At 43.6% G+C, this 16853-nt stretch overlaps 1 protein-coding gene across 1 annotated transcript; it reads left to right on the top strand.

Annotated features, from left to right (window-relative positions):
* The first annotated feature begins 4821 nt into the window (after positions 1-4821).
* Positions 4822-16808, top strand: LOC103280242 (cathelicidin-3). Its single transcript, XM_008118549.3, has 4 exons — positions 4822-6204; positions 11891-11998; positions 12308-12391; positions 16558-16808. Exons 1-4 carry the CDS (start codon positions 5965-5967, stop codon positions 16639-16641), a joined length of 516 nt encoding a protein of 171 aa, XP_008116756.2. The 5' UTR covers positions 4822-5964; the 3' UTR covers positions 16642-16808.
* The last annotated feature ends 45 nt before the right edge of the window (positions 16809-16853 follow it).

Here is a 16853-nt window from a genome sequence, read left to right as displayed (position 1 = left end):
AATAAGGGGGAGCAGGACTTCCCTGGATCTAGACGCTATTCCCCTCTTGATGCAGGACAGAATCCCATTGGCTTTTTTAGCAGCCGCATCACATTGTTGGCTCATGTTCCCCTTCCTCCCCACGAGGACTCCAAGGTCTTTTTCGCACACACTGCTGTCAAGCCAGGCATCGTCCCCCATTCTGTATCTTTGATTTCCATTTTTTCTGCCGAAGTGAAGTATCTTGCATTTGTCCCTGTTGAACTTCATTTTGTTAGTTCCTTTTCTAGGATCAAGAAGATTTCACCTCATGGTCTGTCCCTGTGATCACTGGAATCTGGAAAACGTGGTGGAAACAAGGATTGGAGATACAGCTTCAGTAGACACCCCTTTTCCCTATGATAATATCTCTTCCAGAAGTGAATTTCCCTTCCTGTTTTCTCATTCTGTTCTTAATTAAGAGTACAGTAGAGTCTCACTTATCCAACACTCGCTTATCCAACGTTCTGGATTATCCAACTCATTTTTGTAGTCAATGTTTTCAATACATCATGATATTTTGGTGCTAAATTCGTAAATACAGTAGAGTCTCACTTATCCAACACTCGCTTATCCAATGTTCTGGATTATCCAACACATTTTTGTAGTCAATGTTTTCAATACATCATGATATTTTGGTGCTAAATTCGTAAATACAGTAGAGTCTCACTTATCCAACACTCGCTTATCCAACGTTCTGGATTATCCAACACATTTTTGTAGTCAATGTTTTCAATAAATCGTGATATTTTGGTGCTAAATTCGTAAATACAGTAATTACAACATAACATTACTGCGTATTGAACTACTTTTTCTGTCAAATTTGTTGTTAAACATGATGTTTTGGTGCTTTATTTGTAAGATCATAATCTAATTTGATGTTTAATAGGCTTTTCCTTAATCCCTCCTTATTATCCAACATATTCACTTATCCAACGTTCTGCCGGCCCGTTTATGTTGGATAAGTGAGACTCTACTGTACAGTAATTACTATGGAGCATTACTGCATATTGAACTACTTTTTCTGTCAAATTTATTGTTAGACATGATGTTCTGGTGCTTAATTTGTAAAATCATGACCTAATTTGATGTTTAATAGGCTTCTCCTTAATCTCTCCTTGTTATCCAACATATTCGCTTATCCAACGTTCTGCCGGCCCATTTATGTTGGATAAGTGAGACTCTACTGTATATAAAATCCATTAAGAACAATATATATACAGTAGAGTCCCACTTATCCAACATAAACGGGCTGGCAGAACGTTGGATAATTGAGTGTTGGGTAAGTGAGACTCTACTGTATGTGTATATATCTGCTGGCCGGTTTATGTTGGATAAGTGAGACTCTACTGTAGTTTGTAAATCAGATGTTTGTAACTCAGGGACTGCCTGTAATGGAAAGGAGGTCCCATTGAGGAGGGATCAAACTTGTTTTCTACTCTATAATAATAATAATAATTATTTTTATACCCTGCCCCATCTCCCCAAAGGGACTCGGGGCAGCTTACATGGGGCCTAGCCCGATAAAACAATCAATATCAATAACACAACTATAAAACAATTATACCAGTAAAACATCAATAGCAATAAAACAATAGTTAAAATGGCAAGAAGCATACAAAAAACATACAATATTAAAACAGGAGACTAATTCATAAAATCCAGAACAGAATGTGCCGGTAGAAATGGACAATAAAGTGCAAAATAGCATTGGCAACATCTCAGAAATGGGGGCTATTATAAAATGGGCAGATGGATCAGTCCAACATCCAATTAGGTGTCAAAGGCCTAAATGGGGCTGGGGCAACACTGTTATATAATGCACCATTAACCCATTGAACTGGATTATATGGCAGTGTAGACTCATATAATCCAGTTCAATGCAGTTACTCTGTGTTCTGAAACTGTATTATGTGGCAGTGTAGATCCAGCCTCTGATATAGGCCCCATCTACACTGCAGATTGAACTGGGTTATATGACAGTATTGACTCATATAATCCAAATCAATATGAGTCTACATTAACGATTATAATGCAATGCAAACTGCATTACATGATAGTGTAGAGGGGGCTATAGAGAAATTGATATAAATTGCAGGAAGAAAATCCACCTTAACATTAGGAAGAACTTCACATGTGTTGTCGAAGACTTTCATGGCCGGGATCACAGGGTTGTTGTGTGCTTTCCGGGCTGTATGGCCATGGTCCAGAATGTCAGGAGAGAATATTTCTGGAACATGGCAATACAGCTCAGAAAACACACAACAACCCCAAGAACTTAAGAATTGTTCAATCATGGAATCCACAGCTGGACCTTGGACTCTCTTCCAACTCTAATGTTCTATCTATCTATCTATCTATCTATCTATCTATCTATCTATCTATCTATCTATCTATCTATCTATCTATCTATCTATATCTGTCCATCTATCCATCTATCTAAAGATGTTGGCCCTTGGTATCACTTCCAACTCTAATGGTCTATTAACTATCTATTTCTGGTTATCCATCTAGCTATCTAAGGAGGTTGGTCCCAGGGATCTCTTAGATAGATGGATGGACAGATGGATGGACACATGCATACATACATAAAAGAACAACTTTAATGTTCTTTTATGTATGTATGCATGTGTCCATCCATCTGTCCATCCATCTATCTAAGGAAGTTGGGCCTTGGGGTCTCTCCAATACCAGGATGTTATTATTCTATATAGAAGGGACCTCAAGAGCCATCAAGTCTATCTGCCTACCACGGAGGGATACACAACTGAAGCATTCCTGAGAAATAGTCAACCGTTGTTTTTAAGAAAGGGTTAGTTCAGTGTAAACCTTCCCTTGGAACAGCCCTAACTTAGACGTTGAATCCGGGGCCATTGTGTAGACAGGCTGGGGTTGCATTGGTCCCACTGGACCATCTTCATCCCCATGTTGGGAGCTCTGTCCAAATCCTTGGCTGCTGTGGTCACATCTGCTGATGTCTGAATGGAGCCCTGGCGAGAGCAGCAAGGAGATGTGACATGCAATGGCCAGGCGTTCTGACACAACTCTTTGGCCAATGAGGAACTATGGCATTGGCAACATGGGCACGAGCCATCCTTTCATCGATTTATTTATTACTTATTTACAGTATTTATAATCTGCCCTTCTCACCCCGAAGGGGACTCATGGCGGATCACATTGACACATATAAGGCAAACATTCAATGCCATATAAACATAGAACAGAGACAGAGACAGACGCAGAGGCAATTTAAACCTTCTCCAGCTTCCAGCTTCCTGAGGGTATGCTTGATTCCGGCCACAGGGAGAGCAGCAGCTTCATCAGCCACTGCGATGGCACTTCCTCATTCCAACGGCGGCTGGATGATTTTTATGGTGTCGTAAATTAGCCTCCCCACATATAAGTGGTACCTAAATTTCCTGCTTGATAGATGCAACTATCTTTCGGGTTGCTTAGGTCAACAACAAGCAGGGGCTATATTTTTATTTTAATTGTCGGGTGCTCACCCTGACATGGGCTGGCCTCGAACTCATGACCTCTTGGTCAGAGTGATTTATTGCAGCTGGCTGCTAACCAGCCTGCACCACAGCCTAGCCCCTCAATGCAGAGAAAGAGAGATGATGTCAATCTGGCGGCCCATTTGCAGCGAGTAGTGTAGACAAGCCCTAGGCCATCTCTCCCATTTTCAAACTGCGTTTACCATTGGAACGTTCTTCTTAATATTTAGTTCCTATGGGGTCCAACCTGCTGTCCACTCAAGGCCGAACCTGTTTCTCAGGGAAGGCCCATCAGACAAACAACCAACACACAGAAACAGACTGCCTCGGATCCTTAATAACTAGGATGGGCCAGTCAAAAGGTGTGTCTACATTGTAGAATGAATACTGTTTCACGCCATTTTGACTCCCATGGCTATGGAATTATGGGAATTGCATTTGTGGAGGGCATCCTTCTGAGTGCATTCCTGCAAAGTATTTCAATTACTTTTGCCGCTGATGGGCATGATTCCAAATGGACTCAAGGGGTTATTCCTGATCTCATTTGGTTTCAGAAGCTCAGCAGGTTTGTACTTGGATGGGAGGCCACTGAGGAGGAATCAGGGGTCTCCCAACAGAGAACTGGGGACAAATCGTGACCAAAACCCTGGACAAGGCCATGGCTGCTGGTCAGAGCTGGGCATAATGGGCTCCAAGGATGAAGGACTCCTTCTACGGCCTGCTTCTATTCCTAGGAAGGAGAACTTTCCCAGGTTCTGACCACTCCATTTATTTATTTGTTTGTTTGTTTATTTATTTACAGTATTTATATTTTGTCCTTCTCACCCTGAAGGGGATTCAGCTGGATGATTTTTTTAATGGAGTCGTAAATTAGTTAAATTAGCCTCCCCACTTTAGAAGTGGTACCTTAATTTCCTATTAAAGCAGTGTGTTTGGAGACAAGCCTTTGTCAAAGCAACTTTCGTTTAACCAAGAAGCAAGCTCTCGTTTTCCTGGATTATCTTGCAGCCTATGGGATTCATGTTCATGGGACTTTGTCGTGCTCTAATGGGACTTTGTTTATTCCTTGTGATTTCTTGGATTATTCTCTAAGGCAGGGGTCCCCAAACTAAGGCCCGGGGGCCAGATTCGGCCCTCCAAGGTCATTTACCTGGCCCCCGCCCTCAGTTTTATAATATAATATTTTTATATCAGTTTTAATAATATAATATATTGTATATACATATAATATTGATAATAATCTTAAGTTATACAATATAATACTAATAGTAATACCATATAATAATATTAATTATATGTTATATATTACATCTATATATATAAAAGAGTGATGGCATCACGGCAGCGGACAAAACAACAAAAGTAAACACCCCACAACCTCAAAAATTGACAGCACAACCCCTCATCCATGCCTCTAGGTTGATACAACGGAAAAAAAGGAAAAAAAGTCCTAATTAGAGGGAGAGGAATAATTGTTTTTATCCAATTGCTGCCAGTTAGAAGGCTAAGCTCCGCTCACTTGGTCACCTAGCAACCCACTCAGCCCAGGGGACCCTTTACCTTAACTAGCACCAATTCCTCAATACTTTATTTCCCATACCACCATACTTCGCCACAGCAACGCGTGGTCGGGCACAGCTAGTATTATATAATAGTATAGTGGTATAGTTCAATATAGTAATATATAATGCTAATATTGTGTTATGCTAATAATATAATATATTGTATGTACATACAGCTGCTCTGAGTCCCCTTCGGGGTGAGAAGGGTGGGATATAAATGTAGTAAATAAATGCAGTAAATAAATAATTAATTTTAGACTTGGGCTCGGCCAAAGTCTGACATGACTTGAAGGCACACAACAACAACAACAACAATCCTAATTAACTTGACTATCTCATTGGCCAGTAGCAGGCCCACACTTTCCATGGAAATCCTAATAGGTTTATGTTGGTTAAAATTGTTTTCATTTTTAAATATTGTATTCTTTCGTTGTTGTTGTTGCACTACAAATAAGACATGTGCAGTATGCATAGGAATTTGTTTGTATTTTTTTTTTCAAATGATAATTCGGCCCCTCAACAGTCTGAAGGATTGTGGACCGGCCCTCTGCTTAAAAAGTTTGGGGACCCCTGCTCTAAGGCTTTGTTTTGTAACGATCTTTTGGAACTTTACTTTTATGCGTTATTCTAATAGAAGTGCTCTTTAAAATCAATTCCTATGAAAATAAAGGTGGCTATTAGAATAGCCATCAAAAAAGGTTGATTGGTTTGAATCATAAGATCACCTCTGAAGTTCTCACGGACAGACCTAACCACTTCCCTGATGAAGCAAACCACCGAAACCTCAACAGAGGGACCATTAGCAAACTGTGTCCGCTGACTATTGGTCAAGCCGTCCACAGAAGCCACAGGGCCAAGGAAACTCTTGAGCCAGGCCCCCCTGAGCCATGGAAAGGTCAACCCCAGAGCATATAAGGCCCAAGAGGCTCCTTCTTTCCCAGAGATCACTCGCCATGGGCCGCTTTTGGGGAGCCTTCCTCCTGCTGCTGGGCCTGGCCGCTGCCGCCCCCTTGTCTCCCCCGAAAGACTTCCCGGAGGCTCTTGCGCAGGTGGTGGACATCTACAACCAGGGTCCCAACGTCCGGAATGCCTACCGACTCCTGGAAGCCATGCTGCTGCCTGGACTGGTGAGTCTGACTATGCCTGGTCCAAAAGTGTTATTTCCTGTTTAATTGTGCAGTCCTTACTTTGAAAGTAGTAGTTGTGCTCCAGGAACTTCGTTTTTGTGGCTGCCACAAACTAGGTTGAATTGGTTCAAAATGTGCTCTAGCAGGATGTTCCACATAAACAAAGTTTTGTCCATGTTTTTATGATAGAACCAATTAGGAAATGGCATTTATGACCCAGGAACAAAAATCATGTTATTGGCCAAACGTCCAAAGGGCAGCAGTCAGTTTGGAGCAAGAAGGGGAATGGCTTTGCCCGAGGAAAACAGTTCCCTCCAAGCCCTCCTACCGTGTTTCCCCGAAAATAAGACAGTGTCTTATATTAATTTTTGCTCCCAAAGATGCACTAGGTCTTATTTTCAGGGGATGTCTTATTTTTCCATGAAGAAAAATTCACATTTATTATTGAACAAAAAATGAACATTTATTATATACTGTACAGTAGTTGTCATCACAAACCAGCATAACCAGACAAACTGTGAATCCTATCAAGAATTTCTTGTTACTACCAATATTCCCATGTACAACACTCTATGGTACGTACATTTACCGATCCTGCATGCTCTGGTGTTCTGTTCAATGCACATGCTTCCAAACAAAAACTTTGCTAGGTCTTACTTTCGGAGGAGACCTTATATTTAGCAATTCAGCAAAACCTCTACTAGGTCTTATTTTCTGGGGATGTCTTATTTTAGGGGAAACAGGGTATGAAGTTTGGGTGACCTTCGGAGGTGTGTGAATCTGTGCTAAATGCTTGCTGGGCATCTGCAATCCACGGCCAACATTTTGCCATCAAATTAATGTTCTGTAGAGGCCAATATCCCATGTGCCAGGGCCCCATTTCCTACTCAGACCCACTGTTATAGCACTTTGATATCACTTTAATCACTGGCAAAAATGTCACCCATGGAAACTGAGGCACTTGGGGCCAGGTAATATCAGAGTGTGGCCAAGAGAGCAAAAGGTATGAATGAGGAGGAAAAGGCACATCAGGGCTGCGACTGTCCTGGCCAAATAGGGAGATTTGGAAGGTATGGATGTGGAAATCATGCCGGCCTCTAGATATGGCTGAATTTTATTTTATTTTATTTTTGCATTTAAGTCTATGTTAAATATCCACCAGAAGTTGACCCTAAAGTTGCACTGGAGAACCTGAAGGTTCCTAGAGAAAACATATTAACCAAATCCACAAGAAATAATGACATTTGCAAGTTAAACCCTCAAATGTGAAGGCTGACTTTATGTGCATGCATGTGGATGGATGGATGAATTCAATGCTTTCTTCGCAGGCTGTGATGATGGAGGTCTTCAGTTTGTTCCAATGTTCCTCAACATTTTCGGGGTGTTCTGTGGGTAGATGATCTTTGAGTGTTGTTTGGAGAAGGGCTCGTTTGGAGGGCACCTGAAGGGCTTGGGTGTTCATTTTTCGCCTTGTTTTCCTTCCTTGGAGTCTGCGTTTGGGGACGATCTTGATAGCCATCGTGGATCGGATTAGCCTGTGGTCTGTCCAGCAGTCATCAGTACCTGTCATGGCTCTTGTGAGAAGCACATCGCGGCGGTCTCTGGCACGTGTGATAACATAGTCCAGGAGGTGCCAATGCTTTGACCGAGGGTGCTTCCATGATGTCTTGAGCTTGTTTTTCTGGCGGAAGAGCGTGTTGGTGATGACAAGGTTGTGCTCTCCGCATTTGGTGAGAAGCAAGATGCCATTCGAGTTGCTGTTTCCGACCCCGTCTTTTCCTATGATCCCTGGCCACAGGTCAGAGTCCCTTCCGACTCTTGCGTTAAAGTCCCCCAGGAGGATGATTTTGTCCTCCTTAGGTATCTCCGATAGGATGGTATCCAGCTGACAGTAAAATTTTTCCTTGATGTCTTCGTCAGCATCTAGAGTTGGTGCATAGGCGCATATGATGGTTGCCTGTTGGTTTTTGGCAAGGTTAATTCGGAGGGTTGAAAGTCGTTCGTTGATGCCAGTGGGTGCTTCAGTCAGGTGCTTCACCAGGTCGTTTCTGATAGCAAAGCCAACTCCGTGTATTCTTCTTCGCTCTTCTTCAGGTAGTCCCTTCCAGAAGAAGGTGTAGCCTCCCTTTTCTTCCTTCAGCTGCCCCTCTCCTGCTCTCCGGGTCTCCTGAAGGGCTGCTATGTCGATCTTGAAGCGTCCCAGCTCTCTTGCAATGAGAGCAGTCCTGCGTTCGGGGCGCTCGCTGTCAGTGTTATCTAACAATGTCCGTACGTTCCATGTTCCAAAGTTCATTTTTCTTTTTTGGCCGCAGAGTGGTGACCCCTCTGGACGCGGCAGTCCAGTCAGGGTAGGAGAGGCAGACTATGTTTAGGGCACCTTTTCTAGCCCCTTCCCCGTGTGGGGTGAGCAGAGCGGATCCTAAAAAGGGCTGCTCAGTCATGGATACAGCTGCCGGACTACTCAACTGCCTCAACTCAACTCTGCCTCAACTCAAAGCATTGGATACCTAACTAAGAAACATCAAGACTGGTTTGATGATAACGACAAAGAGATCCAACAGCTGATTGATAACAAAAGGAAAGCCTTCCAAACATGGCAGAGAGACACCAACTGTGCTGCCAAGAAAAAGATCTATGCCAGTGCAAAAGCCGAGGTCCAAAGAAGGACCAGAGAACTCAAGAACATCTGGTGGACAAAGAAGGCTGAAGAAATCCAACACCTTGCAGATACCCATGACGCTCAGGGATTTTTCAAAGCCACAAAGATCATTTATGGACCAAGAAACCATGCCATACAGCCCCTACGCTCATCAGATGGAACCAAAATTCTGAAGGACAAAACATCAATTGCACTACGTTGGAAAGAGCACTACCAGAACCTGCTGAATCGCAGCTCCAATGTGGCCGAAGAGACCCTCTCACAAATCCCGCAACAACAAACCAGGGATGAGCTTGCAGCACTGCCTAGTTTGGAAGAAGTCAGCAATGCCATCAGCCAACAAAAAAACAACAAAGCTAGCGGACCTGATGGGATTCCCGCTGAAATCTTCAAAGAGGGTGGACCTGAGCTGATGCAACAACTCCACCAGCTTATTGAAAAGGTGTGGATGACCGAGAAAATCCCAGCAGACTTCAAGGATGCCACCATCATCACCCTTTTCAAGAAAGGGGACAGAACAGACTGCGGGAACTATCGTGGTATCTCCCTTCTAACCTCCGCCGGGAAAATCCTCGCAAGAATCCTTGCAAACCGCCTTCTCCCTGTCTCAGAAGACACCCTCCCAGAATCCCAGAATGGCTTCCGCCCCTCCAGAGGAACAGTGGACATGATCTTCACTGCTCGACAGCTCCAAGAAAAATGCAGGGAACAAAACCAACCTCTGTACATGGCATTCATTGACCTTGCAAAGGCATTCGACACAGTGAATCGCAGCGCTCTCTGGACCATCCTCCAAAAAATCGGGTGCCCTGACAAATTTGTGAACATCCTGCGGCTCCTCCATGATGACATGATGGCAACAGTCTTGGACAGCAACGGCTCCCAAAGTGACCCATTTAAGGTTGAATCAGGTGTCAAGCAGGGATGTGTTATTGCCCCCACCTTATTTTCCATCTTCATCGCTATGATACTTCACCTTGTTGATGGGAAGCTTCCCACCGGAGTGGAAATCATCTATCGGACAGATGGCAAGCTATTTAACCTCAGCAGACTGAGAGCCAAAACCAAGGTCACCACAACATCTGTTATAGAACTCCAATATGCTGATGACAACGTAGTCTGTGCGCGTTCAGAAGAAGACCTACAAGCCACTCTAAACACCTTCGCAGAAGCATACGAGAAGCTCGGCCTCTCACTGAACATCGAGAAAACCAAAGTGCTCTTCCAACAGGCACCAGCTAATCCCTCTGCAAAGCCAGGAATACAGCTTAACGGTGCAACATTAGAAAATGTTGACCATTTCCGCTACCTTGGTAGCCACCTCTCCACAAAAGTCAACATCGACACTGAAATACAACACCGCCTGAGCTCTGCGAGTGCAGCATTTTTCCGTATGAAGCAGAGAGTGTTCGATGACCGGGACATCCGTAGAGAGACCAAGGTGCTTGTTTATAAAGCCATTGTCCTCCCAACCCTGCTCTATGCCTGCGAAACGTGGACTGTGTACAGACGTCACACCAAACTCCTGGAGCGTTTCCATCAGCGTTGTCTCAGGAAAATCCTGCAAATCTCTTGGGAAGACAGGCGGACAAATGTCAGCGTGCTTGAGGAAGCAAAGACCACCAGCATTGAAGCGATGCTCTTACGCCATCAACTCCGTTGGACTGGCCACGTTGTCCGAATGCCCGATCACCGTCTCCCAAAGCAGCTCCTCTACTCCGAACTCAAGAATGGGAAACGGAATGTTGGAGGGCAGGAAAAGAGATTTAAAGATGGGCTCAAAGCCAACCTTAAAAACTGTGGCATAGACACTGAGAACTGGGAAGCCCTGGCCCTTGAGCGCTCTAATTGGAGGTCAGCTGTGACCAGCAGTGCTGCGGAGTTTGAAGAGGCACGAACGGAGGGCTTAAGGGAGAAACGTGCCAAGAGGAAGGAGCGTCAAGCTAACCCCGACCGGGACCGCCTTCCACCTGGAAACCGATGTCCTCACTGCGGGAGAATATGCGGGTCAAGAATCGGTCTCTTCAGTCACCTAAGAACACACGCCCAAGATACCAAGGTTGGAAGACCATCGTCCTCGAACGTCGAGGGATCGCCTAAGTAAGTAAGGATGGATGAATAGACAGATAGATGAATGATAGGTGATGGTGATAGATAGATGATAGATAGATAGATAGATAGATAGATAGATAGATAGATAGATAGATAGATAGATAGACAGACAATAAGAGAACAATAAGAGACAATGAGAGAACTCCCTTATTGACCTTACTGTGAATATTTTACCTGACTCAAGCAAGTCCTCGGATTGCTATTCTTTCCTAGCAGGAATCCAAGGCTTTCTATAATTGTTCTTCAGCTAAATTTCTACCACATAGCTGGGCTTTAGCACAGATGGTTAATCATTGGCAGCAATAGATCATTGCTAACCAGAAGGTTGGCAGTTTGAAACTCGAATCAGAGTGAGCAACTGACCATCAGCCCAGCTCACTGTCCACCTAAGCAGTTCAAAAACAGCTGAGCTGTGAGTAGAGAAATTAGGCACCGCTTAAGTGGGGAGGTATTTTACGTCACCATAAAAAATGCTGGCGATCAAAAAACAAGGAGGAAAAATTCTGCGATCAAAGGGCCCGTTGTCATAGCGGATGGAGTGACAGCACCCCCCTGTGGCCAAAATCGAGCATAATCCCCAGCGCCGAAGTTGGAAAAAATGCCGCTGTACCTCTATCTGTCTGTCCTGTATGTCTAATCAGCATTAAATGTTTGTCATGTATTGTGTATTGTGATCCCTCCCTGAGTCCCCTTCAGGCTGAGAAGGGTGGAATATAAATGCTGTAAATAAATAAACAAACAGCAATAATTAAGACAGCAAAATGATCAATATATTGGAGAGAAATGGCAGCCCAGAGCCAAACGGATGAGGCTGTGACTTTTGCAGGAAAGTTTGGGAGTTAGAAGTATTAGATGCTTCATTAACAGTGAAATGTTCTCATGCCTTTTACTCTTCTGTTTGGTTTCTCCCCCAAGAACTCCAGCTCCGCAAGGCTTCAGCAGATGAACTTTACCATACAAGAGACGGTCTGCCCGACTTCAGAGAAAGTCATGGCCGAAGAATGCGAATTCAAAGCCGATGGGGTAAGGAGATGCTCTTTTCGTCCTCCATTGGCAAAACAAGGGCCAAGGAGCACAGTAACACCTCACTGACGAAATCCACTGCCAGATGGATGCGTTTTGTTTCGTTTCATATCATTTTAAACTTCATTTTATGCACAATTTTTCAATATTTGTCTGCATGAAAAAAAAATTGTTTACATTGACCCAACAGTATTTTGGGTATTTTGGAATTCCAGATAAGGGGTACTCAATCTGGAATGGTAACTGGACAGAATGAAACCAAAAGGTAATATTCTTATTTTGAATGTTTTCTTCTGTTCAACTTTCCAGCTGGTGAAGGATTGTTCCGGATATTTCTCCACGGAGCAGACAAACTCCCTGATTGTCGTCACTTGTGATGCGGCCGTGCAAGATGTACGTTTCCCTTCCTCATAAGGCAGATGCTGGGAATCTCTTATATTTAGGGGCAAAATCAGACCCTATCAAGAGGAAAACCTAGGAGACATCTACAGTGTAGAAGGAATGCAGTTTGGCAGCACTTTAATTGCCCGGCCTCAATGCTATGGTGTCCTGGGAAACGGGGTTTGACAAGAGTAAGAGGATTGGTCCCCCGGGGCAAATTACACAGCATTCAGCTCCAGCAGTTCAAACTGGGGTTGGAATGGGTCCATCCAACAATGTAATTCAAGCATGGGCAAACTTCAGCCCTCCAGGTGTTTTGGACCTCAATTCCCACAATTCCTAAGAGCCTAATGGCTGTTGGGAATCGTGGGAGTTGAAGTCCAAAACACCTGGAGGGCCAAAGTTTGCCTGTGCCTGGAGTAGATGCGCCTACAAATGAGCACAATGGAGCCCCTCTATTTATTTATTTGTTTGTTTGTTTGTTTGTTTGTTTGTTTGTTTGCAGTATTTATATTCCGCCCTTCTCACCCTGAAGAAGACTCAGGGCAGATTACAATGAACATATATATGGCAAACATTCAATGCCATCAGACAAACAACATACAGTACAGACCAGTGATGGCCAACCTATGACACGCGTGTCAGCACTGACACGCCTCGCCATTTTTGCTGACACGCTGCCGCATGCAGATTGATTGGATGACTGACTTTTGTGGCCAAATTTGGTGTGATTTGGTCCAGTGGTTTTGTTGTTTACTCCATGGGAATTATGCACATTGCATTTATATATATATATGTATATAATTCTATTATTATTCTATTATTATTCTATTATTATTGTAGTATATTATTATATCATTACTGTTATATTATTATTATATTATTCATTATTCATGACTACATTAAAACTACAACCGAGAGAAATCAGCGTGGAAACTGCAAGAGGTACCATAGATGGAAATAATGGTAGTAAATAGTTTTTCATTTATTAAATACAGTTATATATTACAATTATACATTTTTGTTATTTAAACTATATATATTGTGAAATTATGGGTTCTTTTTCTCGAAGTGACACACCACCCAAGTCATGCTAGGTTTTTTTAGTGAATTTTGACACACTAAGCGCAAAAGGTTGCCCATCATTGGTATAGACACACATATAGGCATTTAACATTTCCAGCTTCACAATTCCAGCCACAGAGGGAGCTGTTGCTTCACCGTCCACTAGTGGCTGTACTTCCTCATTCCTTCTGTGTGTTGCTGACAGTTTTATGATAGAATCATAGAATCATAGAATAGTAGAGTTGGAAGAGTCCACATGGGCCATCTAGTCCAACCCCCTGCTAAGAAGCAGTTGTAAATTAGTTAAATTAGTTAAATTAGTTAAATGATGTTGTAAATTAGTTAAGTTAGCCTTCCGCATAAAGCGTACCTAAAATTCCCTACTTGACAGATGCAACTGTCTTTCGGGCTGCATAGGTCAACAGCAAGCCGGGCTATTTAATGGTCGGGGGCTTAACCCGACCCGGGCTTCGAACTCATGACCTCTCGGTCAGGAGTGATTTATTGCAGCTGGTTACTAGCCAGCTGCGCCACAGCCCAGCCCCTCAAGTGCCCTTGGCACCTGAAGGAAGGAACGAGAGAAGTGAGGGAGGTAAGAAAAAAGCAAAAGAAAGATGGAGGAGGAGAAGGAGGAGGAGGAGGGGAAGGAGAAGGAGAAAGTGAAAGTGAAAGTGAAGGAAGAAAAGAAGCGCTAGTTCCGAGATCTCAGGATCTGAGGGTCCAGGTCCCTGCTCGGGCATCGTATTTATTTATTATTTATTTATTTGCTACATTTATATGCCGCCCTTCTTACCCCGAAGGGGACTCAGAGCGGCTTTCAAATTAAATTTACATACAATATTATATTATTAGCATAGTACAATACTGGTAATAAATTACTATATTGTACTGTATCAATATATTGTAATATTATTAGCAATATTACATGTAAAATATATAATTAATATTATTATATTGTATTATTAGTATTATATCGTACTACATATCAAATTGCAGGCCTTTCTTTAAATATATTCCTCGCCTTGTTTCCCAATTTAGACCAGAAATGTCAAGGACAGAACGCCACAAGATTCAAAGTAACAGAGTTTATTAGATTGCAAAACTCAAAAATGCCCGTAAAACACAAGGGCCAGGCAGTTTTTGCCTTTAGGAGCAAAAAGGGGCAAAAGTAAATGTTCAAAAGATAAACCGGATTAAACCGGAGTTTAATCCGGGTAAAAACAAACTGCTTGCTTCAGCCTGGGTATAAACGAAACGAAAGCCAAGGAACAAAAGATACAAAGAATGCAACTAATTGGCAGCAGATTCCTCTCTGCTGCCAACACTGTGCTTAGAGTAACTTGCGTCGCTCCCCCACACACACAGCAGACAGGATCTCCAACACGAGTAAATCAGCCAAGGATTGTAGCAGTTGAGTAGACCAGTTCCGTTCCGTAGATCAAAGCCAGAAGCAGACGTTTGTAGTTTTTCCAAGTCCAAGAAGGGGGGAAGACAAGCCGTGGTCAGTTCAGTCCGAGTTCTCAAAGCAGGAGATGGCGTCCGTCAAGAAGACGACGGAAGGTCAAGCTAATAAGAGTAAGCACAGGTTTGCACAAACAAATGCCCACACAATCCCTCCCGCCGTCTGACCCTGGATTCCAATCAACTTACGTCACAGCACAGGAAAGCACACAAGTCTTCAGGGAAGCGTCCCACACACACACGGATCCCAAGCGTTTGCCCAGATTACCTTGCCCAACGCAATTTGCAATTGCTCCCAAGCCCCATTTTATGCCAGTTACAAATCTTCATCACTGTCAGCTGTCCTCCTTAACCCGGGCGTTTCCTCATCACTTTCCTCGTCAGAGCTGGAACACCTCTGACTACGCCCAACAGCATCTCCAGCTGTGGATCCCGTCCCATCCCTCCAGCTAAACCATGGGTCTAATCCTGAAGGTCCCCATTCATCTTCTGTCCCATCATGGCCAGTGGCACCCACTTCCTCCCTTACCCGAGTCCAATCCATCTCATCCTCCTCTGAGCTAACCAGCCCCTCCTCCATTCTCTCCGTAAACCCTTCGAAAGACTCCTCGTCAGATGGTGCTGCAAATATGTCTCGCAGTCTTTTTCTCTCTCGCTCCTCGAGAGTATCTGACTCTCGAGGAGTCTTACGCCCACGTCTGTCAGTAACAGAGCCATGAGGCTCAATCATAACAAGAAATGAGGAAATTATAACATGGAAACTTTATTTCTGCAGAAGCAAAACCCACGGTGGGCTCTGTAAAGGCCAGAATGCTACATCCATTTGTGACCTTATCTATAAGTTTCTCTTGGTCACACTTTCTAGGCCAACATTTCTTCACCCCACCCCATGCTCCTCCCTGTTCCACCTCCTTTCCACCCCGGTTCTGGTCCTTCCTTTAACTCCATCTTCCTTGTTGCTTCCCTGTCCTATGAAGTCACTGTTTTCCTCAGTTTGCAACAGTTTCATCTTATCTTTGGGCCACCTTTGCAGGACGAAACCTGGGTCAATGTGTCCTGCTGCTGTAGATACCAAGCTCTCCACATTCCGGCCTATTCTTACTCTTACCAACTCCCCCTTCCATGTCTTCTGTGTTACTGAATCCACATTTCAAAATAACCATTTAATACAGATAATAGTCTTATAGCAATTAATAAAAATTATATTTCAGCCAGGTCCATCTTCAGTATCCTATCATTAGAGGAAGGATCACTCCAGTGTCTGTTTTGGACACCTCCATTCAAGAAGGACCTGGACTAGATGAAAGTTGTCCAGAGAAAGGAGGCCAAAATATGATCAAAGATCTGGCTCATGACTCCCTCTGAAGAGCAGCTATGGGATTTGGGGGTGTTTGGTTTGGAGAAGAGAAGGCTGAGAGAAAGGGTCATGAAAGTCAGGTTTATATATTTGAAAGGAGGTCCCATTGAGGAGGACAGGGCTAAGCTCATCTTCTGCTGCTCCGGAGACTAGGACACAAAGGGAGTCATGGGTTCAAACTGCAGGAGAAGAGATTCCACCTCAACCTAAGGAAGAATCTCCTGAGGGTCTGAGCTTCAATGTAGGAAAACCCAGGTGGGCCCCCATAACACTCCACTTTCCTTTCTTCCCCCAGGATCCCCAGATGACCAGATTCCGAGGGCTTGGACATTTCTTCAAAGGATTCGGACGAGGATTTATCTGGGGTCTCAACCACTAATTCCAAAAATGGGTTCCTGAAGAATCAAAGCCAAATGATCCCAAAGATCTGGGCGCTAAAGGAGGACGCAAAGCTCAGCTGCCCTCCTGCTTCATTCACCTTTCCTTTTCTTTGTCTTTATCTTCGCACCTGCCACAGAATATAAATATAAAGTATTCCAAAATGTTGACTGTGTCTAGTTCTTTTTTATATATATATAATTTTTATTGCAG

Source organism: Anolis carolinensis, chromosome 6 (genome assembly GCF_035594765.1).
Source record: "Anolis carolinensis isolate JA03-04 chromosome 6, rAnoCar3.1.pri, whole genome shotgun sequence".
NCBI lineage: Eukaryota > Metazoa > Chordata > Lepidosauria > Squamata > Dactyloidae > Anolis > Anolis carolinensis.
The sequence above is the reverse complement of the archived record's forward strand: the minus strand, read 5'-3'. Positions and strand labels throughout refer to the sequence as shown.

Coding starts and splice junctions, on each gene's coding strand:
- LOC103280242 (XM_008118549.3), top strand. CDS start 5,965: ATGGAAAGGTCAACCCCAGAGCATATAAGGCCCAAGAGGCTCCTTCTT. Junction 11,999..12,307: donor GCGAATTCAAAGCCGATGGG/GTAAGGAGATGC, acceptor TCAACTTTCCAG/CTGGTGAAGGATTGTTCCGG. Junction 12,392..16,557: donor GTGATGCGGCCGTGCAAGAT/GTACGTTTCCCT, acceptor TTCTTCCCCCAG/GATCCCCAGATGACCAGATT.